Source organism: Tinamus guttatus, unplaced genomic scaffold (genome assembly GCF_059628265.1).
Source record: "Tinamus guttatus ecotype Peru unplaced genomic scaffold, ASM5962826v1 Tinamus_guttatus_pri_ptg000240l, whole genome shotgun sequence".
Taxonomy (NCBI): domain Eukaryota; kingdom Metazoa; phylum Chordata; class Aves; order Tinamiformes; family Tinamidae; genus Tinamus; species Tinamus guttatus.
The window spans coordinates 11693939-11719250 of NW_028288774.1; the positions used below are offsets into that span (position 1 = coordinate 11693939).

At 51.2% G+C, this 25312-nt stretch overlaps 1 protein-coding gene across 1 annotated transcript; it reads right to left on the minus strand.

The window, feature by feature from the left end:
* Positions 1 to 2369: 2369 nt before the first annotated feature.
* TMEM86A (transmembrane protein 86A) lies at positions 2370 to 21403 on the minus strand. The gene is made up of 3 exons (XM_088525858.1): positions 21342 to 21403; positions 7154 to 7418; positions 2370 to 2970 (listed from the first exon to the last, which is right to left on the minus strand). Exons 1-3 carry the CDS (start codon positions 21360 to 21362, stop codon positions 2543 to 2545), a joined length of 714 nt encoding a protein of 237 aa, XP_088381984.1. The 5' UTR covers positions 21363 to 21403; the 3' UTR covers positions 2370 to 2542.
* Positions 21404 to 25312: the final 3909 nt, after the last annotated feature.

A 25312-nucleotide genomic window follows, 5' to 3' on the forward strand; every position in this document is an offset into this window, starting at 1 on the left:
TGTGCAGTGGCAGAGCAGGATAGCAAAGGAAGCCTGGATAAAAAAGACTGCCGAAAAGCAGCTAAGACATCTTCAGACAATTGAGGAAGATGGAGGAAGAGAATGGCTCAGACTGGCATCTGAACTTCTACATGGGTTATTTTAATACACGCTCATTTTCTTCAAAGGGAAGCTGGGGATGGGGAGGCTGCTCTGGAAATCTGGCAGGAAGGCTTCAGAGTGCCTGAGCGACCCACGGCAGGGGGTGTAAATCAGCCTGAGAAGTGCTGCTGGCTTCTTCACTGGGAGCGGAGTGGGAGTCAGCCCCAGTGCTCCATCTCCTCTTAGCTGGGTCCGTCTGTTGCGGAGAGTTTCTCAAGCCGAGCAGCAGGCGCCATCCCCGGCGAGCCGCAGCGCAGCGGTCACGCTGGCGCCGTTGATGAATGAAAGCGTCCTGTGGCTCTCAGCTCCCTTTGCAGCTCGCTGCGGGCAGGCCCCAGGGCTGCCCTGTTACACAACAGCATTACAGGCAGGGATTACACGGGCCGGGGCTCCTGCGCTCCGTAATGCAGCCGCCTTCCTGACCTCTCTCTGAAGAGCAGCAGATGTTCCTGCAGGGTCAGGACAGTTAACCTAGTTTTTTTGTAATACTGGCTGTGTTTGCACTAATGCAAGAGAGTCCTGGGAAGGCAGCGTCTACTGCACACAAAATGCATAGGGAATCCATAGGAGACCTGCTAGGATTGGAAACCTTCCCTTACCTGCCCCCGGCCCTGCCATCCTGCCTCACGGAGAAGCATTTGTGATCTGCCAGCTGCTCCAGGGATTCATTGCCAGGCTTTCAACAGGAATGGTCCAAGCATGCAAGGGCTGGAGGCACCAGTGTCTTCCAGCCTCCAAGAACCATCTGGAGGGTTGCTGCTCCTCTTTGCCCTCCCCACACAGGCCTATTGAAGGGCTTGTTGGAGCCCGTGTGCCACCTGCTTGGTTGGATTGGAGAAGGTGCAAGAGCCCTCGGGAAGCTTCCTTTGCACCCTGCAGTGCACTAGCTGCACCTTGGAAGTGAACCAGCAGGGAGCACCTCGCTCCCCAGGAATGGCCCAAGCATGGGCTGAAAGGAAGAACACATTCAAGAAAGTTTCAAGCATAAAGAGAGCTTGCTGTAAGGTACTTTAGGTAAGAGGAAAAGTACGATCGCAAATGAACCTGCTTTAGTTAACAGGGCTGCTTCTTTCTATATCCTTTTAAGAAAGTTTGAAGTCGGAAGTTATCTCGCATCAGCACGCAGACAAACGGAACAGAGAATTGGGATGAGAACCGAAGAGGCTTTCCCGCCGCTGGGGGCTTGCACATTCGCACTGCCTCCATGTTGGTGCCAAAGGAAGCAGCAGGCCCTTGGAGCACCAGGACACTCTGCTCAAAAGGGCTCTGCAAGAGCCAGTGCTGCCACGCGGACCATGTGCCACCAGCCAGCGAAAGGCAGCAACCACCTACAGCCACAATGAGGGCCTTGGTTAGCCGCCCTCAGGCAAGGGAAACGCTTGCAGGGAGATTTGGGAGCAATACTGCGAGCAGCAGCACTGCAGGAGCTTAACGAGTAAATAGAATATTATCCGTGAAAATCCTGAGGAAGAAAGGCATAAAGGTTAGATCCTACCTGCCATGTTAAGGAGACAGAGAGGAGGTGTATTAGTTCGACAGATCCTCAGAGCTCTTCTGCCACAATCACAGTTCTTCATGTTCCTGGCACACCTCCGCTGTCACTGGTGGCTGCTGCACCAGGTAACTGTGCACGTGTGGCAGAGGGAGGACACACGGGCCTGGCTTTATGGATTTCCCTGAAGTTCCTCATGCTGTCACGTTAGCACTGAGACCCATCCAGAGCTGCTCTGGAGCAGGGACCAGCCGTGGCCAAAGCTCCCAGTGCTGCTTCCCCAGGCGCCCCTCACCACATCTCTCTGCTGGGTGTCCTGCTCTTACCAGGCTCCCCTGGGGGCTGGCCCGTGCACCGCTCTTGCCTCCAGAGCCCAACATTTGTCTGAGAATGCTCCTGGTGCTCTGTTTCTGAGCTTCCTTTCAGCAGAGGTTCTGCTCGCTCCACTTTGCATACTGAGTTCGCAATGCACTAAAGGAGAGACTAGCTGAAATACCAATTAAATTATTTTTTACCTATTTGGAGAGATGTGGACCTGTGTGCCCCCTACAAAGGCAAATCTCTTAGCACAGCACACTGCCAAACCTCCTTTCCATCAGCCTCCCTGTTCCCAGACACTCAGCCTCAGTTTCAGGACTAACAAATGCAATGCAGTAGTACAGCACTTCCAGAGAGGAACACTTGAATGAGCAGCTACTGCAGGGACAGTCTAAGCTTCCTGATGTGGACTCCACACTGAAGTAAGCAGTACTCAGAGAAAGCCACTGAAAAAAAGCCCCAAAGGTAACGCTTCAAAGAAGCAAAATCAACATCACCAATGTGCCTAGAGAAATGGAGATCTCTCAGGGGTGAATGCAGCTACAACACCTGAGATATAACCCATATTGTCCACAGCTATTGGCACTTCACCTAGTTCCTCTTTCTGAAGTCCTCGTCCTCTCTGCTCTCTACAGCTGACAGTGCAATAAGCATTTGGGCTGCATAGTAGGTGGCCATGATGATGACCCGTGAGTAGGGCACGGGAAAGCAAAACTTGTTAACTGCAATGGTCAGGTCGGACACCATGAAGAGCATGGCGCCGATGCAGGCCGAGAGCTTGGTCCACGTCCAGAGGTCGTTGCAGAGCTGCATGCCGGCCACCGCTCGCCAGCCCATGAAGCCAATCAAGGCGATGTAGACGGCCACCAAGTAGGTGAAGGGGCCTGAGAGGTAGGAGTACAGGAAGGCATAACAGGAGCTGGAAACGAGGCCCATGAGCAGGCCAGCTTTCAGGTCCAAAGGCTTCATGCCGAAGGCTGAGGAGTACAGGATGTGTGTGATGGCGAACATCAGCAGACCTGCAAAGAGGCATTGACAGGGCAGAGGTGACTGGCAGGCCACAGCAGCAGAAAGCCTGCAGCTGTGCTGGGTTGCAAACACACAGCACCAGCTACAGGCTTAGGTGTGCCTGCAACATTACAACCCTTACTCGCCTTCAGTGAGAACATGACTGCGTGCTGGGCAGTGTTTCACGGTTAGAACCTGCACACGGGAGGTTAGCCTTGTCAGCAAGCTCCTGTCCTAAGGAATTGCCTCAGAGCACAGCTCTGGTAAGATCCAATCATTTTTGCATGACTAAGCTGTTAAAGAAAGACAAAATTTGTTTTTCAGAGGGATCCATTTCTGCTATTTTGGACAGAAGGATGGGTGCATGGAAGACCAGTGACCATCCCCCCTTTAGCATTTCACTCCTGTGTCACTTGTGAAGAGGGAAGAGTGGAATCAGAGCAGGTGAGAACAAAATGTGCAGAGTTACTGATTCCCCACTAACCCAGACATAAAGTCTGTTATATTTAGCCACAGACACCAAAACCAGTCACACTTTCACTAAATCTGGCTTCTACTCCACTTTCACCCACAGCTAGGGGAAACCTTAGCTGGAAAGAAGCAGCTAGCGTATTTTAGGGACTGCACCAATGTGACTGGCCAATGATTTGGTGGCTATTTGCAAGCTCCAGGTGAACCTAAACTAGAAGCAATCAACAAAAAGAAAATGCAGGCTTCCCTCTGAAGGGCAACGTCCCCGAGAAATCCCAGCTGTGGGTGTTGGAAGGTCCTGCCCATGTGTTACTCACTTGACCCCAATCCATTTCCCAAAAAGAGGTCCAGTGTGTTGGTACAGCGGCTGACTATTAGTTCTCTTGCCCATGGTACACAACAGGCCCCAGAGTCTTCTCTTCCCTGACTCTACGTGGTGCAGCTAAAGGCTGTTTAAAGCTACTTTATCCAGGGAGTCTTACTAGCGTGGCCTCAAGTTTCTGTACAGCTCGAAGGCATGACATCATACAAATGACCTAAGGAGCCAAGTGCTCGAGCAGGCCACTTGCTTAAAATTAAGTGTGATGCTCGGTGTCAAGGAGAGCCACTGAAACCCCATGCTGGGAAATGTTTATTCATCCATCATAGGTTGAGGCGGCTCCGAGAGAGGGAAATGTCTCCCCACCTTTGTGAAATACCAGATCAAACATCCACTGAAACCACAAGGTAAGGGGGGAAAGCTGCAGAATGAAGAGGGAAGGGAGGTTGGTCTGCAAGGTGACGCTAAAGAAAATGGATAGCATGAAGGCGAAGGAAGAAATGCCCAAAAGAGGGCAACAAGAGGCAGATGTTTTATAGAGTTATCAAACACAAGGAGCGCAAGAGATTGAAGGAAGACAAGCAGGGACTGAGGATGAGCGCTGGGCATGGTGCAGGAAAGGTTGAAGCTGTGGGGGTGGTAGGAGGAAGGGTACAGTTTCTCCCTCAGCCGCACTATGTGGAGGGCACCGAGATGGGGAACTGAGGGACGTGGTGGCCTTCGCGCAGGAGCAGGAGGAGAACAGAGCAGAGCAGGAGGCCACACAGCTGCCAAGGGCAGCACGGGACCAGCACTGCGGCCTGTGCAGGGAAGCGAGAGGGGAGGAAAAGCAGAAGCCAAGAAAGGCGGCGGGAGGGGGTTGTGGTGAGGCCGGACACAAACACAAGAGGCTGCTCCCAGCTCTTCTCGATTGACACGCACAAAAAAAGCCGGGCGCCGGGGAAACCAGTGCTGACAGTGCAGGGAGGGGGCCGCGTCGCTGCTGCAGACACTGAGCTGGCAGCTGCGCTCAGCCTTGGCCAAGGCAGGAGATCTGCCTTCCCGCGCTGCCCGCTTCCTCCTCTCCTCCGCTCCGTTGTGGGCCGGGCAGATGGAAGCAGCTAGCCTGGGTTCATGTCCCCACCCCAGCCCCGGAGTTTTCCGCAGGCTGGTGATAAAGTCGTTCTCCTTAGTCCCTCTCTTGCTCCCTGAATGCATCAATTGTTTCCAGGGCTTTTTATCAAAGGAAGTGGGTTTAACACTCTAAGTAACTTCTACGTACAGTATGGCACTACCCAGAAAAGAGCTTGTTATTTGTGGACTGAAGCAGCAAAAATGAAAAAAGTCAAGTGTGGCAGGAGCGGGTTCCCAGGCTCCCACTTCCGTGTAAAATAATGAACAGATGTCCTTTAATAAACTCATTGTCTCAGAAGCTATTCAACTTAGCCCAGTTTCCAGCCCTCTTTTTCATCTTGAAAGCCATAGAAATTCAATAGAAAGTGTATCTGAGGCTATTTATTCCCTTGAAATTTGAAATTTCCACAGAAGATGATGTCAAAAATGTGAATGTTTTCAGTTGCCAGCAACATCAGCCTGCTGAGAATTAAACTGCAGCAAATATTTTGCAGGAGAGGTGAAGCTGAGGTGGAGCGGTGCGTTTGCTGGGAGCTGACACCCACGTGCTGCGCCCCAGCGTGGAAGCCGGCAGCTCGGATCCGAGCGGAGCGGGCCAGGAGGCAGCCAGCATAAAGGCGGAGGTTTTCAAAGTGAGAGCTGAACAAATATTCTCCTTAAATCACAAAGAAAAATGTGCCCAGCCCCCCAACAGGACACTTCTCAGTTGTAAGACAGGGGCCAAAATCCTGGGTTTTTTTGTTTGTTTGTTTGTTTTTTCCATCTAAAACAACCTGGCAGCAAATTGCTGTGACCAGCCGGCCTTCCTGTAGCGCTGGATGCGAGAGGAGCCTGGGAGATCCCAGCTGCAGAGAATAGGGGGAAGTTCCATGCAGTCCTTGTACAGAAACAGTCCCAAGGAGGAGCCCGGTGAGAAACTGGGCCTTGAACGCTCCCGAGCCGCAGCCCGGGAGCAGGGACAGCTGTGCTGCAGGAGGAGGCCGGGGGCAGGAACCCCGACGGCCGGCACCGAGGGGCCGGTGCCCGAGTGCTGCCCCGGGCTCCTCAGCAGCGTGCCCCAGGCTCAGCTCATCGGATCTGTTCCTCAGTGCCCAGCCTGAACCCCGCTGAAATACTAACAGCATCTGCATGGACTTTTAATGAGGCTTGGATAAGCCTTTGGGAAGCAGGATTAAAAGCAGATTCCAAGCACTTGGCCTTTCACAGCTGGCATTTCACACACTTTGCTCTCTTAAAGAAGGCAGAGCTTGTGAGGTCCCAGAATAAAACAAAATACTGACCTCCTGTGACAAGGAAGAGAGGAAAATCCTTTGACTTTTGGAGCTGGCAACTGCACAAATGGGAAAAGCTCCCTCATCTCATCACACTTTCTACAGTCCCAGCAGGCAGTTAATGGTGGGTGTTCAAGTGAGACCACTTGAACCCAACGTTCAAGTTAGCTTCAGAAATGCCACCAGTGTGGCTAAGTGAAAGACTCGCCTGCTGCTGATTTCTTATGACAGTCCAAAGCCACTGGGAGCATTGCTGTAGGCAGGCACAGTGTGGCTTTAAATCATTAATCTAAAGCGTTATGTTCTAGTTTGCAAACCAACAAAATAAAATAAGTTTGTTTTGCTCTGAGAAACGTGGATCTTCCTAAGGAGAAGGCGGGCGGTCCTGGTCGGCTTTCCCATGATTCCCTATCATTTATGTGTCTTGAAAAACCAGCTCTTGTTTTTGTAAAACAGGATGCATGATTCATAGTGATGAGTCTACAAGTAGGACAAGGTTTTTGATGGTTTGGTTTCTAACATCCATCTAAGCACCGCTGCCAGACCACAGGCTTGTCTGACAAAACCATACGGGTCCCCTCCACCTGCTCCCCGCTGAGGGGCCTGTGCACCTGCCTCCTGTTCCAGATCCTCACAGGACTGACAGATCTCCTGGCAGAGAAGTAGAGGCAAGACACTGCCCATGGCTATGCAGGAGCTGCCAAATGTTTCCACTTCTTCCCCAGGCCTGCGCCACCTTCCTGTTCCAGCCACCTGCATCAGCGAGCACGTGTTGGGAAAACAAACCTGCTCCAACCACCCCTCTGATTCCCCAGCAGGGACGCAAACAAGGTCAGGACACTCATCCGCTGTGTGACTCCTCTAACTGCAGTGGATTTTAGTCAAGGGGTGAGCGCCTCCCACTGCCAGCGGCTTAAGTTGTAAATGAATAAGCAACCACATGGCCCAGCAACTCATTACTAAATAAAGAATGTGACAGCTGGCCATGGTGGCATCCTTTGGGACTGGTGCCTCACTCACCATGAATGAAGTAGCCCTGCTCCTGCCAGATGAGAAAGGCATCTCCCACTGCCGAGAATATGAGTCCTGCCAGGATGCGGCTGGCGCTCCGGTGTGCCACTAAGAAGTTGATTCCATGAGCCAGGAGGAAAACCCACAAGCAGAAGATGGGCAGACATTTGATGAGGGCACTGAACCACGAAGGACTGGAAGTTGGCAGCCAGAGGACAAAATAGACACAAGTGGCTTTGAAGAAGGGCACCAGTTTAGGGCCCTCACTCTTCACCTAAAAGAGAAAATAATTAAAAGAAATGGAAATTAATAGGATCTTCAGAAGCATTGGGAATGAACGGCATACAGAACTGTCGCCTTCCTTTGGAAGTTCCCCTTTCATGTATACTCTTGACCAGCAGCATTTCCACCCTAGAGAGAAACTTGGCCATGATTTCCAACCTAGATCCTTGTGAATGTGTCTGCAGAATACACCTTTTGGCTGGCAGGCCAGGTAATAGAGACTGAGGAAGCTTTAGATTCCTTTTCTCTTTATTTGTTATACTGAAAATACTTAAGGAATCAGTGAGTACTCAGTGGTGGCCCTTGCACTTCTCTTGTGTTTAGACTGATTGCTTTTATGCATGCCTTTCCTGTAGCTGAGATCCCCTAGCAGCAAAGAGGTGAATAAAGTGTGAATCTTGGTCACGGCTTGGTGAATACTCCTGCTTAGCTACGCATCACCCTGGGGATATAACTGCTGTTATAACCCCCTCGCTGTCCTGTCCCATAGGCTCATTCATGCCTGGGGCTTGCAGTCAGGATCGCCACATGACTTCAAAATCCATCACATCAACCTCCAAGGTGGGGATGTCACTTCCTCAGTTGACTAATATCCATGTCAATCACCTGTTGTTTTGTTTGGACATTACTTTAATTATATATTGTCCCTATTGCAGAAAGCACTTTGGCTCAGGAATCTCTTGTGTAAATCCAGGCACTGAAACGCGGTGTGAGCACCAGCTATGCACAGCAAAGACAAGGCAGAGACAGACTCCAGCCTATCCCAGCTGGATCTGCTCTTCCCAGATACCCAGCTGGGACCATCCTAGATGGTAAGATACATACGATGTTCACCTGCTCTCCTGTGACGTTTCTGCCAGAAGGGAAAAATGAAAATCCCCATGAAAAACTAAGTTACAGTTCTGTTTTGTCCCAGAGTGTAGCTGAAGGCTGAAAAAAGGAGCCCCGAAAGAGAAGGTGATGGCCTGGTGCTGTTGGCGAGCTACATCGTGGATCTTCGAGGCTGCTTCCTCTTGCAGGGAAGGTGCTGCAGCACCCAGGGGTCCCCTGCAACCAGTGGCTTCTCTCTGCGCTGTCTCTCCTGTGGCCAGGCGAGGGTTAGTTGCTTAGTTCACAGCAGCTTCCCAGTGCTGATGGCCAAAGCACACGCAGGGCCTGTGCACCAGAGGAGGACACAGGGGAGAGTCTAGGGGCATCACTGCTGGGTTCACGATGAAGCCCAGCACAGTGTGGGACATCCACCTGTGGGGTGCTGGGGTTGCTGATCTAATGCAAGAATCTGGGCACCGGAAACCTGGGAAAGAAATGCTGGTCTTTTCTTCCCAATCACTTAAACTAAGGGATGTGGCTGTGACTCAAAGGCAGCGTCTGTCTTCTTCTCACTGCAAGGTACCTTGGTTCAGAAATGTGAATAGGTTTCTGTAGGCTGTAAGGCAAATAGCTCCATGTTCCCAGTGCTCAATTATTAGGGCCTACGCTCACCCAAATCAGGGGCTTTTGCAAAGGGAACCTGGGTGAGGCTGGAAGACCAAGACAGAGGTAGTGGAGGACATCTTCACATGCAGTGTCTAAAAAGGGAGTGCAGTCTCTGAAGCAGCAGGACCACAGATAAGGGTATCTTGGGAAACACAGTGCTTTCAAAATTGCTTTTACATCTGATAAAATGTTCCCCAATACATCAGCATTTTCTTACCAGAAAGGCATTTCATTATTCATGAATACATCATTCATAGGCTATTGCCAACACAATTTTTAAACACCCCATTAAGCAACCAGGCTACATAATTCACTCACCAAAGGACATAAGAAGCTGTTAAGTTTCTTGTCTTACATGGAGAGCCAGTCATCAGTCCTCTAGACTGTCCAAGTTAATCACCTTTATCCCCTTTTGTTTGCGTTTCTTGGGAGAATTCTGACAGCAAATGTCAAGTGAACTTGAAATAAAGTCATAAAAGTCGGTATAGTGCTACTTGCACTGGGGATGCCTAGGGACTGTCAAGTACCTGTAGAGGGAAGAGGGGACTCCAGCTTCCCCTAGCTGTTCTTCCAGACCCAGCTCCTGCTCTTCTGCAGTGACATGTCAGCACTTCTGGCAGGATCTCCTCCTTTACCCCAATATCCATGGAAGCTCCCTAGTGCTCCATAAACAGCCTGAAATCTTTAATACTTATGATCTACATGACTTAGATATGATTTACATACTAAAGACTGACAGCCTCTGAAGCCCCAAAGAACCACAGAATTGGCAGCACTGATGGTGATCTGGTTCTCTGCAACAGTCTCAGCTAAGTAGCTAGTTTGCCATCGCAGAAGGAAGAAGTCTATACTGAAAGGGCTGAAGTTTGGCTTTGTGTTTGCAACCCACAACAAGGGCACACTTGGAAGCAGACAGAAGAATATCTGGGTTAATATAAACACAAGAAGTTTTGTTTAAAACCCTGTATTAAAAGAAAACACCTGCTAGGAGCAGTTACCATTACGATCACAGCTTGCCATCCCCTGTGAGCCTGCATGATGAGGCAGGTTTTAATTACACTTGTCATTTTCCCTAGGAACCTTGCCTTACTGATCACAAGATGTACACTTGGGCAGAAAGATTATGTTTGCTTGGTAACCTTGAAATTACCATCTCCTACTGTCTGAATGTGAATATTGCAACCCCAGCTAGCATTATTTTGGAATAATGGTTTGTATTATTTGCACCTAATAACAATTGAGGATTTTTTCAGGCATAAGGGGTCAGATTCCACGCTCAGTTATTGTCATGTAACCTCAGAATTTATGATCTTAAGGTCCTCACAGAAAAATAACTGCGTAGCTCTAAGAAGCCCATATGCCTGACATCATTAATATTTCATTCCTTTACACCTCTTCAGCAAACATACTTCAAACGAGCTATTTTAACACATGCCCTTGTCCCTTGCACAGTGGCTCCGGGGAAGCCCTGGGCTGGCCCCAGGCGAAGCAGGTGCCTCCGGAGGGAAGCTGCTTGCAGAGACTGAGGGACCCGCGCGGCTGAAGGCCACCACGTGCGTGTGGCACTGCAGGATCCTTGGGAGGAGGCTCCCAAGGAAAGCTGAGGCAACCAAAGGTGAGATGGAGGGATTCTCCTCTCTTTGCACAAGCAGATAAGGCTTGGGAAGAAGCAATGGGGCAACTTGCCACCTGAAGGACAAGCTGTGGCTTGGGACAAGCCAGGCACATAATCCATGACTGGACTTGTCTGTACCTCAGCAAAGGGAATGTGGCTGGATAACTAAATTATATCAAGCCATCCATTTCCACTGCACCTGCATCCAAGGGGAGGCATGTGAGATGTGGATGCTGGAAAAGAAAATACTTGCTGACAAGGTGGTTTTTTGCTAATGTATGTGATTTTCAAGGCTTTAAGCAAGGTTTTGCATTTTATGACAAATTCTTTTTTTTTTTCTTTCTAATTCTTTTCTTCTTCCACTGTTAATTTACTCTGGGCTGAAATAGACTATAGGAAACATCTTAAATACAATGTTAAAACAGCATTTGCAATCTCTGACTTTCTAAACTGTGTGTAATTCAGGACGTTTCCTAAATTCCTGTGACTACTGAGTTACTTAGAGTCTCTAAAAGTAGTTGCTATAGGTACTGTAAAACCACTTGCTCTGTATTTGTGGATTTGCAGTGAAAATACCAATGCAAATTATCTGCATCCAACAACAATCTAACAATCTAACAAAACTCTCCAGGACTTAGGCAGAGTAGGAGAAAGTCGTGGTCTTGCTCCCACCACCATGTGCATCCCACTTAAACAGATCTTTAAACAGATCTTGGTACTGGCACAGAGAGCTCTGCAGAGGCCAAGGGCTCCAGAGAACTGGGTATCCCTATTAGGGATTAGCACATTTACAGGCTCTCTTCTTGCTTTGTCTTTTCTTCTTTTGCTCCAGTTGACACACTGCCCATTTCCTTGTTGCTGTTGCACAACAAAGCCAGGTGACTCCACCAAGCAAGCCCTCCAGCCACGCTGTGGTTTGGTATTGGGGTAAGACTTCTGCAGAGGTCAGGCTAGCTGATGAGGAAGCACTTGCAGGACAAGGGGCAGACTTGAAGGAGCAATGCTGGGTGATGAGGACTGGAAAAATGTTCCCAAAGTGCAAAATACCTAAAGGATGTAGCATGACAAGGTGATGACAAGTTTAGCACAACAACTCCTAAGCTGTATCCACAAATCATTAACTGGTGACTCGCAGAGAGCCCCTGAGTCCCTGCTGCCAAATTTCTTCCTTGCCTTTCTCCACAAAGCAGCTGATGGTTTGTGCTTGTATAACCCAACGATCTCTATGGGGTATGATCTAGAGGAGCATCTCTTCTGCTTCTCAGCAGCACCGGTGCCTCTGCAGTGTCACCCTGATGGAAATGAGAAGCATCTCTATGAGAAAATGAACAAAAGAGCATAACAAAATGCTCTTGTTCAAGACTGAAAATAGGATAGAAAAAAAATTAGCTGGCACGTGGAGACATCTTGCTCCTGAGGTGCAGAAAAATGGCAAGAGGCTGTTGCTTCAAAACGATAAAGCTGAAGACAGTTTGCTCTTCGTAAGTCTTGCTCTGGCCCCAGGAAACAACACAGAGTACCAAATAACGCCCTTCTGTCTGCAAGTCCCTAAATCCACCACACAGAACACGCGCATAACCTCTTCCAGACAAGAAGGCAAATGTGGCTCTTAGCAAGGTGCTCACCGTGCTCTGCCCAGCCTGAGTCGCAGATGGAGGACTCGGGCCTGAGGCTGGACGGCACAATTAGGACACAGGACATAGGATATGTGCGACTGGCTCTAATTTAAGAGCACCAGGGAACTGACCCAATGCCCCGTAAGGCTACAGCTACAGAAAACCCATCTTCGCGTTTGACCAAACTGGTGTAAGAGAGAGGAGTAGCCAGAGGTAGGTGGTTCTCGCTGGGCTTCCACAGCTCCTCGGCCTTGCTGAGCAGAGGAGAAGGCAGCAGAGGTGCGCAGTTCCTGGCCAGCGACCCACGGGAGCCCTCTGCAAAGCAGCCCCCTCCCAGGCTTGCTCTTCCACGCGGGCTCATGCGGCACAGCATCTCGCTCTCTGGATGCGTACGCCCTCAAACTGATGTAAGGGTGCTCTTGGTTAAGGCAGAGGTTCAGCTGTGTGCGTTATACAGAGGATTCAGCTGTTCAGCACCCAAATGCACCATTTAAATGTTCACTTTCCTCTTTCTCCTGTTGCTTCTTGGGTCAACTTCCCTCCAGAAAAATGCTCAGTTTTGCATTAAAACCGCATGGCTTTTTCAAGGGCAGTGGATGTTCTCAGCTACAAATAAACACACGGGTGTCTAGGCGTTAAAAAGGACTTGCCTTTTTGAGCATTCTGAGCGGCAAACTGGGAGGAATTTGGACCCAGCCAAGGGGCCTTACCTGGCTGTGGGTCAGAGGACCCAGCAGCCCCTCTGGGTGCTCAGCTCTGGGTCCCTCCTGGGCAGCTTGCACAGGAGATGGATGAGATACAAGGACTCTGGCCAGCTATGCATTTAATCTGCAGGGTTGCTGAAGAAATTCCCTGATTGGGACAGCCCTAACTATGCCCTCCTTGGGTGCCCTTTGCCTTCAACACTGTTCTCTTGCAGGAGTGAACCTGCTCCTGGGGGAGAGCTGCCACCTTTCAGCAAGAAAGACACAGGCTCATACATGCCCCAAGCTGCTCCCTACTAAAACTCTGAGGAAAAGCACTTGCTTATGGAGGGTAGTGAAGAGTTACTGAACCAGCTGATCAAGCTGCCTGAACTACTGTGTTAGTGCAACGTATTTGTGCAAGCTAGGACTTACATAGGAGGGCTTGTTTGTGTTGGAGGTGCCACGGGTCAGGCATCCAGGGCAGATGTCTCACCAACAGCCTCAGCTTGCTACAGAAAATTGAGAAAGACCTGGATCCTCATCTGCCTGCACAGGTGATAGATGAACCCTCTCCTATCAAGTGGAGACAAGACTGCAGAGGCACCGTCTGAAATGGGCTTGTAAAATAGCTAATAAATCGCCAGTGGTAGGTGGATGCCTTCGGGAAGACACTTGCGCTGGCAATGGGCTGCCTGGTGCCGTTGTGTTTCTGCCACCCGCTGAGAGTGGCCGGGCTCTGCAGGCTTCGTGCAGCTCCCGGTGCAGCTCGGGGCGCTGGGCTGCGCTGAGGGCCAGGCGGGCTCGCGCTCGGCTGCCCAGCCCGGCCTGTTCGTAAGCAGGCCAGAATCCCTGGCCTTGGCTGCTGGGAGAGCCCCTGGCATTCTGCATGGGCTGGATCTGGATGCTCCCCACCTGCACAAGGACCATCCTCCCAGCCCTGCTAGGGCAGCTATGGCACCACCAGGGAAAAGGGAGGGTCTCTTGGACTCTTCCTGCAAACCAAGTCTCATTCCCTTAGCCTGTCTTGTCCCTCCAAAGGCCCAAATAGTCTCTTCCTGCCCCCGACTCAACTGCAGTGCTCCGCATTAAGCAAAGGTCGCTGCTGCCATGCCTGAGCTTTGCTCCGCCGCAAACGGAGGCGGCGTCAACAGTTAGAAATACCTGACTTGTTTTTGTTGTCTTTTTTTTTTCTTCTTTTTAAGAGCAAGCTGTGGCTATCTGCCAGACAAAAATACAGCTAAACATTTGGCACAGGCCCTCGCAGTCCTTGGGTGGTGAACTCAGATATATTGCTGCAGAGTTCTTGGCATCAGAAGAGTCGCCATTCAGTGAAGGCATAAGGGAGCAAGGGGTGGGCGAGGATTAATTAAACTGGCATCTAAAAAGGGCCCCTGCTCAGGGTGGGCATCTAAAAAGGGTCCCTGTGCAGCTGCATGCTGAAATGGGATCCGCAACAAAAGCTCCATTTGAGAGCCAAGCTGCTGCTTCGTCAGCAGTCCCGTCACCATCCAGCCTCATCTCCACATTAACCGCGGGGGCTACCACTGGGGTTAAGCTCTTCCAGACAAGTATCTCCCCCGGCTGCAGACCAAAGGGGAGGAACGTGGAGCAGTGCTTTCCCTGCAGCCCCAGCAGCAGGGCAGCCTTCGCAGAGAGTTGGCTGCATCTGCAGGAGCTGTGATGTAAAACAACGCCAACCCCAGGTTAGCTATATGTGTTTTGGTGATGGTTTCTTTTGTTTGGGTTGGTTTTACTTTTTTCCTTAAACCAGACATGGTCCTGTTTACTGGGCTGGTGCAGAGCCACAGGCAGGGCTGTTTAAAACCTCTATTTAACCTGTGGTGAAGAGGACTGATTGCCCATCCGCAGCAGCCCTCCAGCTGTCAGCTGTACTGGGGATTGTCCTCAGGCTGCACTCAGCAATGCCCCCTTGCCAGCGGTCAGCACTGCCAACCAGCCACGAACTCAAACATCTCTGCGGGGCTGAGGGAGCCGACGCAGACCAACGTTTCAGGGTATTCACTAGCTTTCAGAGGAGGAGGCAAGAAAAAAGCATTTGCTTGCAGTCATCTTCTATCAGAGCAAAGATTGCTTTTCCCTCCCGGCACTCCAAATACTCCTTTCTGCACAGCAGAAAGCAAATCACTTCAAACATTTCCTTCGCTAGAATGCTCACAAAAGAAGCCCTTGCAGAGGTTTTAAACCCCCAGGCACACAGGGTCTGCCCTTCCCCTTTGCTCACCAGTGCTGTAGTGCTGCCAGGCTGGGGGTGCGCAGCTTTCCCCAGCGCGCAGCAGCCACCCAGGCCTTGTGCGGCGAGGCCACGTGGGGCCACCTCCCTGCTGCATCCTGCCCCATGCTGCCCAGGTCCTCACAGCCCCCAGGGGTGCCTGAAAAACCACGGAGAGCTCCAGGAGGCAGGTGGCGTCTGCAGCTTTCGGACACAGGCTCTCTCCCAGGAGGGGAAGGGGCAGTTTCTTGGGAGGGTGGCTGTGGAGGGCAGGGGAGGCTGGCAGCTCTGCGCATCAGGCTCGCGCTGCGTGAGTCCCTGCGAGCCTGTAAGACCAGCAGCATCTGGCAAAAGTGAGCAGGATGTGCGGGGAGCCCGCGAGGACAGCACCGCTCCCCTGACCTAAGGGAGCACTGAAGGAACGGCCCATCTGCACGTGAAGCGCTGATTTTAAAGAAAATTAGGAAGGAAAATAACAGTGTACTCCAGCAAGGATGGGTATTTCCAGAGCTGTCAATTTAGTTCCTTATAAAAAAGTGTCAGGTCTCCTCATTTTATAACATATAACATACATAACATATAACAGGAGCAACTTGCTTTAAGAGAGCATGTTGCATGTGGCAGTGGAGCACAGATTTTACTTCCAATATTTATTCCTGTGCCAAGACTTTGTGGACTGGACAGGTCAGTATCAGGCACAAATACCATGCGAAGGAAGTGGAATTTCACAGCCAAGAAACTACAGGCAGCTGAACTGGACTTTCCCAGCCCGTCTTAGCAAAGCAGAGGAGCAGGTGGGCAGGGGCAAACGCTGCAAACGCACAAGCACCAGCCTGGGCACTCACCGCAGAGCAGAGGCCTCGCTTGTGATACCCTGCTGGAACCAGGCTGCGGGTACAAACGGGGCCTGCGCGCACAAACAAGCGTGCAGCTGCTTACCAGGGTTATGCCCTTCAGAGCAAGGGTGCAAGTCCGTGCACGCATGGAGCATTAGCCAACAGAAAACCCTGAAAGATTCACAGACATCGATTAACTGATAAGCTTGTCAGTGTACTTACTTTTTTTTTTTTTTCCTAGGGTTGCTGAGAAAAGCCATGAAACGTGTTTAGTTCCCCCTACAAGGGGGCACAAGTCAGGATTCATATCCAAGTGCACCACCATGATAAAACAAGCAAATAGGCAATGCAGGGCCAAGCTACTGTCTCAGCTCTCATCTGGTATAGCCCAGCTCAGCTGAAGTCACGGGGGACAGAGTGACTTGCACAAGGCTGAGGATCTGCCCATGTACCGTATGCTGAAAAATGTGCAGCTGCTTCAGCCTTAAGCAACAACTTGGAGGTACCTGCCACTACCATAAATGCAGTCATTTTGAAACATAACTGGAAATCCAGCTCCTGATGATCACTGGCACCAAGGTGTCTCCAAAGTTGCTCTCCAGTGAAGGGCAAAAAATGAAAGCTCAGCATTCAAACTTGACAAAAGTCCCAAGACCGCTTCAGTAACATGGCTCAGCTAGTCTCCCCCGGCTCTTGGGAACTACATGTTTCAGGGGACTACATGTTTCAGGGAACTGTAGAGAAGTTACCTTTGGGGAGAAAATCTAGCTGGCTGGCAGAAACAAGGTGCTTTCATTAGCTTGCCAAAAGCTGGAATGAAAATAGCCACCATCCCCATTATGGGCAGATTTGCAACAGGGATCAGTTTGGATGGCTCCTCTCACTCAGATTTTTTGTAGCAGAGAATCAGCCTGCAACATTAAAGCTAACATAAGACCCTAATTGCACGTGTCCAGAGAGAAATTGCACCCTGTGTGACTCCTGGTCCTGGTCTACACTGTGAGCCCCCAGGATCTCTGCAGGCATCCGAAAACCTTCCCACCCCAGCACCCTTGAAGCCTTCCAGAGGTGGATCAATGAGGTATGCAAGGCAGGAGCGCTCGCAGCCAGCCCACCTACCACCCCTCAGCTCTGGTGACATCTAATCATCTCCTCCCTCAGCTCCTCGTTACCTGGATACTTGTTCAAGTTCAGCATCACATGGAGAGATGCTGCAGACCAACACGCTCATCATCCAGGAATGTGCCATTAGCTGAAATGCTGTTCAGATTATGGCAGTACAAGCAATAGAAACAGAAAGGGCACGTGTGGGCTAGAAGCAGTATCTGTCACCTCATTTCAGGCATGCCACAGTAAGGAAAACCTACGTCGCTACGGTAATTAGAAATCTATTGGCCAGTTGTGTGAGGAGAAGGGCACTAGAAACATGGAGCCCTCTGCAGTATCCACCGAGGCCTGGGGTGGGAGGAGGGTTATATAACTAATGATCTTGTATCTGTTTGAGAGTTTCCACATGCTGGTAGAAGATGGGTACTAGATGACGCCTTTTCCTAAGGGTCTAATTTCACTGGGGTTACTATTTCCACAGTTACCCACACAGAAAGATAACTTTGGCTTCTGTCACATTCTGTGTATTTTGGATATAGATAGTTGAATAGGAAAAGAAAATAGAAGAACTGCACATCTGTCTGCTAAAATGAATTATGTGCAAAGCTTCTGAATCAGACCCATAATCTTAATACACAGAGCACACTTGGAACAACAGGCATGTGACACTTGAGCAATACAGCTGAGTTAATGAAGCCTTTAATTTACAGCACCATCTGCAGCTGTGATGAGCACTAACCACTCACCACAGCCGCCCTAGGACGGGGAGGAGCAGAGAAGCCTGTGCCTGCTGGCCCTCCAGGCTCAGTAACCCCTGCCCAAGACCAGCCTCTCGTAGCAACACCTACAGCAACAAATGGCAGCGTCGCAGTGACAACTTCCAAGTTAAAAAATAAGACATGGCCCCAGCACTGTTCTGAGCTCTAACTGGCATACGTCAGCACAGGGTTTTGCTCAGTAGGGCAATAGCGCAGAATCTCTAAGCGGCGCAAATTACAGCAGGGTTTCTGTACTCATCTGCATCAGCACCGTTTGGACCTTCTTCAGACACCTTTGGGTATTTCAAATGATACCTATCCCGTTTTCTAGCTCTGTTCAGCACCTGTTACCAGTGAGTACTTTTCCGTATCATGTCTTTGCTGAGTTTCGGCCTAGTTTTTGTAAGTGACCTTCATACTCCCCCGTGGTGACATCTTGCATTCACTTGTGTCACAGAGAGTTGACAAGGGCTGTTTCTGGGCTGCGTCCAACCTGGGAGGGCAAAGGGCTGAGGGTCTCACTTGCCCTGTGCTGCCAAACAACCTTTTCTCTCTCCTCCCCAGCTCCCTCCATTCTCCTCAAGGTGACGTGTGAACCTCTCTACTTTAAAGCTTAGCCTTAACTTCAGGGAAAAATGAGGTTCTTTTTGAGTGTGTAGAATTATAGAGACCCAGAATATGGGCTCATCTCATTCTCCACACAGAAAAATATATAACGACAAAAACAAGGCGGTCTCAGGAGGAACTTCTATTAAGACTGGATCAATGGTGACTGTACAAGAAAGGAATGAACCCTCACATATCCATGAAGCAAATGCACTGCCTAATAGCATTGCTCACCAGTTGTAGGCTTTCAGACCACCCTGCTCTGTGTGGAAAAAAACAGCTTTTATTTCAAATCCAGCAGCTTCCCCTTTGTGTTTCTCACAGCCCCACCGACTTTCCCAACCTGCTGCGAGGCAGGGATGCTCAGAGCCACCACACTGCTCCCTTCTGCAGCAGAACTGGTAGGAGACAGCAGGGAGACAGCAGAGATGGATACAGGGCTCGTGCACAGGAATGCTCTAGCAATATCAAGAATCAATTCTGAGCAGGATGCTCCTGTTTGCCTACGAGGATAAGCAATGAAAGCTGCCTTCCAAGGTCACTTCCAGCCGGAACAGGTACTGCTCACCAGCTGGAGCGGGACCTGCAGGCACGTGAATCCGCTCTGTCACCGCCAAGCACCATGCAAGTCTGGGCTCCGGTGGCAGCAGGACTCCAGACCTTCATCCCAGGCCAAAGCCAGAGCGAGGCGAGCTCTGTGTGAGCCACTGAGGTCTGTCCTTGTGGCCACGCGGACACACCGTGTCCCCCGGCCACCATGGCCCCCTGGCAGCCCACACCGCTGAGCAGTCCTAGCCATCTACCTCCCTGGAGCTGCCTCTCCCTGCTCTGTGCCTCCTGCATGGTTTCTTCCAGCAGACCTACAGCTCAGTGCTTTGGGTAAGCTGCTTCATTTCTTCTATAACTATCTCAAAGGAGAAAAGCAGGGAGGCCACAGGAAACCACGCTGCATCCAAGTAGTCACAGCCGTCTGCTGCACTTATGTACCAAGGCCATGGGCTTGAAAATTGGAAGAAAAATCAGGTTGTTCTCAGTTGTGCTTTTCTAGCATCTTCTAGACTGAGGCTGATGCTGCAAGATACAGGGAAGGGACTTGCCCTGTAGATAAATGAATGACTAACTTGGTGCTGTCCCCAAAGATAGCATCCCCAGCAGAAGTCGTAGCAGAGATATCCCTGCTGTCCCGAAACACCTGCTCTTGTTAGGCAGCACAAGGCACTGCAGTACACAGATAAGCCCCAGCAGCGAGGGCGGCCCTGGATTGCTCTCTTTGGTGCTCCCTTGGTGAGCGACATGCCAGAGGGAACCCAGCAGCCACAGGGCTGCCCTGCTTCTTGCCCCACACGGCTCCAGCTGGCAGCTGGGCAGGGGCTGCGCGCTGCACAGCGTGGACTCAGCCGGCCCTCGTGGGCTGCAGCACGATCAGGCAGCACCCTGCACAGCTTTCGAGGGAAAGCAGTCTGCAAAGGTTGTCTGAAAAGAGCTGCTCCTTTTCAGACCACGAAGGCTGGCAGCGTGAGCTCTCTGGAGGGCCAGGTTAGTGCTTGCTGAAGTCCTTCCCTCCACTTCCATGGCCATGGGAAACAACCAGCCTCTACTGTCATCAGCCCTCCAGCCCCGCACAGGCTTCACGCTTGCGCTTTCATGCCTTTGGTGAAGGCAGCAAGTCGCTACATCAGGGATTAAGCCAAAGCAGAAACATGTTGTTATGCACCATAAAGCACAAGCAAAGCAAGCACTCTTTTGGTTTTCCCAAATTAGCTTCCTGAGCTGTAATTCCTGGTACAGGTACAGCTTCTTACCCAAATTTCACACACCTTTCCCAGCACATAGCTGGGCTTTAGGCACTTTCTCAATTCTTGGTTGAAATGCACTCTGTGAGACTGCCCTGATCCACTGCCTTAGGAGTTTCCTTTGAATTATGAAAAAAATCCTGCCAGTTGCTGACCCAATCCAACCTTGCCCCAGCACAAGGGTTCACCTCTGAAATACCAGCATTAAATACACTGTAACAAGGGCCATTACTTGAGGATGGATTTAGCTTACTGAAGAGCAGCACAGAGATAATAAACCTCTTCATTTGCTTATGAAGAGCATGAGAGGCGAGCATAAAAAAAAAAAGAGGTGTTGTCATTCCCATGATATAATTTACAAGCTACTTCCCTCTGTCTCTAAAGACAAAAATCACCCCTAAGCTGCTGCTGAACTTACCAGCTACATCTTAATGACTGGAGGGAAGATTAATCTGGAGGATCAGATGATACAAGCTGTCGTACAGAACTAGCTAAAATTTTCAAAGTTTTGAACCCTGGCTTTGAGAGCAGGGAGTGAGAAAGGATGGGATTTCTACCTGCGAAGGAAAAGCACAACCCGGACGAGCTGTTAACCAAAATCCCTCAAAACAGGATGACAACGAACCGGCAGGGACAGCGGGACACTGGCGATAGGTGTTCGGTGCCGCTGCACCAGGCAACTTTTGCCATTGACACCTAGCTAGTCTTCCAGCGCACGCTGCTCCGTCGCGTTCTTCTCCCGCATCCCTCCCTTTCCAGGACGGGGACGGAGCGAAGCAGCGCGTTTAGCAGCACAGCTTCTGCCTGCCCCGCGCCAGCGCTGCGCCTCCCGCCACCTGCTCCGGCCGGGCAGCCCCGCGCAGCATCACCCCGGGCCCGCCGGGCCGCCGGGACCGGGGTGATGCTGCGCGGGGCTGCCGCCTTATCGCTGCCGGAGCCCGGGTGATGCCACCGCGGCTCGTGTCACGGGGCGCTCGAAGGGCTGCCCGGGGGACGCTGCTGCCTCCCCGAGCGCTAACGGGCGGCGGAGGCGAGCCAGGATCCCGGGCGCCTCGGCGGGGGGCGCAGCATGGCGCTGGGGGGGCTGCGCCCGCGCCGCCAACGGACGCCGGCGGCTCGGCGCGGGTGGCGGTAACGGCCCCGGAGCGGGGCCGTAACGGCTGCGCCCCTCGCGCCGCCGGCCCGCACTCACCACGGTGACAGGGGACACCATGTCGGCGGCGGTCGCGGTCGCTCTGTCGCCCTGTCGCTCTGCCGCTCGCTCTGTCAGCGCCGCCGCCGCCTCCCCGGCCTGCCCGGCCGCTCTGTTTTTTTTTTTTTTTTTTTTTTTTTTTAACCGCGCGGTGACGTCACGGGAGGAGGCGGGGGGGCGCTGCGGGGAGCGGGGCTGGGCGCTGCTGGCCACGCCCCCGCGCGCGGAGCGGGGCGGCGCGGGGCGCGGGCCGGGGGCAAATGGCGGCGCGGGACGCGGGCCGGGGGCAAATGGCGGCCGGGGGCAAATGGCGGCGGTTGGCGGCCGCGGCGCCCCCGCAGGCTCCGCCTCGTCGCCGCCTCGTCGCCGCCGCTGTTCTGGCGCTCTCTCACCCGCCCCGAGGGTCTCTAGTCCCCGCCATAGGGCTGAGCCCCTCTCTTGCTCCAGGGTCTCGAACCCTCGGTTCTGCTCGGCCCGTTAAGGACGTGGTGTTGCCCTCCGCTCAGCGCCTCGGTGGGAAGGCCCTGCTGCCTGTGGCACCCGGCATGTTGGCATCGCGGCTCTGCAGCTGATGGTCCCTGTCACCCAGTGCCTCGGCTTTGCGGCTGGCGAGTTTTCAGCAGGACACACCATGAGGATGCCAAGTCTCACCCCATGCCTCGGCTTCCCCATTGGAAGCAACCATCTTCATGAAGGAGCCGGCCACATCTCCGTCGTGGTGGCCGGGCTTGGCAGCAGCACGAGGTAAGGCACAGGAGCACCAGCACGTGCCACCGCGCAGCTCTGCCCAGGTAGCGACGTCGCGGCCGCTCTCCCGGCCTTTGCCCCTTGCATGTGGAGCTGCTGCGGTCGGTGCCAGGTCCCAACGGCAGCGCCAGGCCCGGGGTGGCAAAGTCCTGTGTCCTTGTGCCCTTCCTGCGTCCTCCTGGGCTCTTCACCTGCTCCTTGAGCAGACCCCTTTGGTTCTCCCTTTCCTGCTCCTCCTGCTGCCCGCCTGCTCTGCGTTCCCCGTTCCAGGGGCTCCACCGGCTTCATCGCCACCCCCCTGGAGATGCTTCCAGCCTCCTCCCCCTCCTCAAAGCACTGCGCAGGTGCCCTTGAAGGCAGTTTCACTGCTCAGCTGGTGGCAGAGGCTGTTTTCCTGGGCTCTCGTGGCCGCGGATGTCCCTGTGTGACCTAGGAGCAGGTCCCCGCCTGCCCTCTGCCTCCCTGCTCCCGTCCTCGTGCCAGGCTCACTGAAAGGCTGCGAAAATGTTGGTATTGACCCAAAGTTGAGGCCAGGAGTGCATAACCAAAGCAGGAGGTGGCAAATTAGAGTGACCCCAGGACTACCTTCAATCTATTTTTACTTTGGGGATTAATATTTAAGGATGCAGGAAGCTGCTCTACGTGTAATATCATCTTGCTCAAAAGTTCTGCTTCAAAGCAAAACAAATAGGTACTTAAATAGAAGACGATTAAGTAATTTGCTATTTGCAGTCTGAGCAAAGGTCGTGTTCAGTATTTATCACATCAAGGGAACATTTTCTTCTATAAATTAAAAAAAACCTGCAAATCTTTTGCAATCTTTGTGCAGTAGATTAGTATCATGTTTCTGAGGACATACTGTATGCAAACAGCAGCCCTGGGTTTGTGCAGTGGTAACCCAATTTATATTGATTGAGCCATGTAAATAGGGAGAGGGCAATGTGTGGCCATGACCATCTGATGTACCTGGGTGTGCACTGAAGCCTTTGCATTATTGGCCAATCTGAGAAGGATTTCCACCAGAAAAAGAAGCTGCAAATCTGCACTATCAGGTTGGGGAGTTGTCGGAGTGAAATATGTGACAAGTAAACCCAAATGAAATTAGAGGGAATGGTTCTGTCCATAGCGAAACAAGTCGTGTCATAGCCAGCGTATTGAGTACAGTTCTTGCAGTTTCAGCTAAAATAGTTCACAGAGCAGCAACAGCTCAGTGTGTCTGTGAGAGAAGGATAGATCTTTACCTCTTCAAAGTGCCAGGTGAATGAGATGGTAGGAAGAAATCTCAGCCTTTCACAACAAAGGTTTTGCCCTGCTGAAATCAAGGGCACCGGTCTCTATCTGGCAGTGCATGTGGAAACAGAGCTAGAGGTATTTAGATATTAAGATGGGGTTAATTTGATGCCATATGGAATTTTCAGGAGGACTGATGGTTTCTCAGAACTTGGATTCCTAATTGCTCTTGAAAATCCTTTGAGGCACTTGATTATGTTTGGGCATCTAAATACCTCTGGGAAAAAAAAAAACCCTCCTCCCTGACCCTCAGCCGGCTCTCCACCTGCTTATCCTGGCCCTGGCTGGAGGAGGAGCCGGGCAGCGCGGTGACGGGGTGCGTGTTCCCATCGGTTTGCACGCGAATGGCCTCTCTGCTGCTCCAAAGCTGGAGACAACGCGCACAGCTTTACAGGGATTCACATTTTGTCTAGTGCAGTGTTTGCCTTCACCGGTTACTAGCTGAAGCTTAGCCTGGTCTAGCAATCAAGAACCTCTGTGTCAACTATGCAAGCGTTCAAAATACATTAATATTTGGGGGCAGGTTTTAATGTTGTTACTAGTGTGAAGAAACCTGCCAGAAATGGAGGGGAGTTGTGCACGTGCTCCAACCTGCCCATTTCAGACAGGGAAACTGTATTAGTTTCACTTCACAGAGGGAGTTTTGGCCCTTTCAGATTTTCTGACAGCTACATCTCACAAATATTTTAACAATAGAGAGTCCTAATCCTGCAGATGTGGTATTTGTATGTAATGAAGAGCTGATCCCCATGATAAAGAGTTTGCAACCTGAATATGAGGTGAGAGTATGTGTCTTGGCTTATTTAATAGTAGGTTCATTTCATGTCACAGGGCAGTCCATTACTCCAGGATCAAAATACTACCTCAAGGATAGGTCATTTCCCTTAAGAAAAGGGCAGCTGGGAGTAAAACTTAACAGTTTGGATATAACAGTGATGTTTTACATTGTACCTAAAAGAGCAGGCTAAGAACAGGTCCCAGCCCACTCCCAATGCAGAAACAGTGCCCAAGCAGAAGGTAAAGCACGTAGAAGGTATAAAAATACAGGGTGTCTTAGTGTATACCATGCTTTTCTTTCTTCTTCTTCCTCCGCCCCCCCCACCTCTTGTTGTTGCTCCACTGCCTAGATTCCTCCTTTGCAGTCTCCTCTCCTGATTAGTTCAGGCAGGAGAGATCTCATGTGGCTCATCAATCACGGCATTTTCTTCTGACAAACAACAACTTTGGGGGTTTGGAAAAAAAGAGCTTTAATTTGGCGGGGGGAGAGTTATTTTTAACTCACCTTCTGTAGGCAAACAGGGAGCAGTAATAATGTGAGCATAAATATATGGTGGTTGGGTATCACAGAAGAGCAGTTATTATCTCTCTATGTGGTACCTGAAAATCATTCCATGCTATACATATATATTTGTGGTCTGGTTAAGCAGGATGTCCCTAGCTAGGTTTGACTTTGCTAGATGCCACTCGAGTGCATCCAGAAAGGACAGCTGTCACCATGAAGTCCCACTGTAAAGTGGCCGATTTTGCAGTGCGGGCTCTGGGAATACTGGTGTGCACTAGGGTGCTGGAAGTGTTTTATGCAGCGCTCATCGATGTGAGGGGCTCCTGGTTAGCTCCCTGCTGACTGCTCCAAGCACGGTGCTCCCAGGACAGCAGTGTCAGTGCCACAGGTTTGTCCCACATGGATTGCTTAGGAGTGCCTGCTTTGTCACAGCTGTCTCTGTTTACACGTGTTTCTGGTTTGCATGAGTATCACTGTGCTGGTGCCTGATACTATCTATCCAGGAATTCATTTTCATGTTGCATCATCTGATGATTCAGAAACACTGAGCTGTTTCTTTTTTATACAAATTTACTTCTTGAAGCCTTGATAAATACAGCAATTGCCTTTGCTTCCCTCATGATAACAGTTCCCCTAATGATAATGGAAGCAG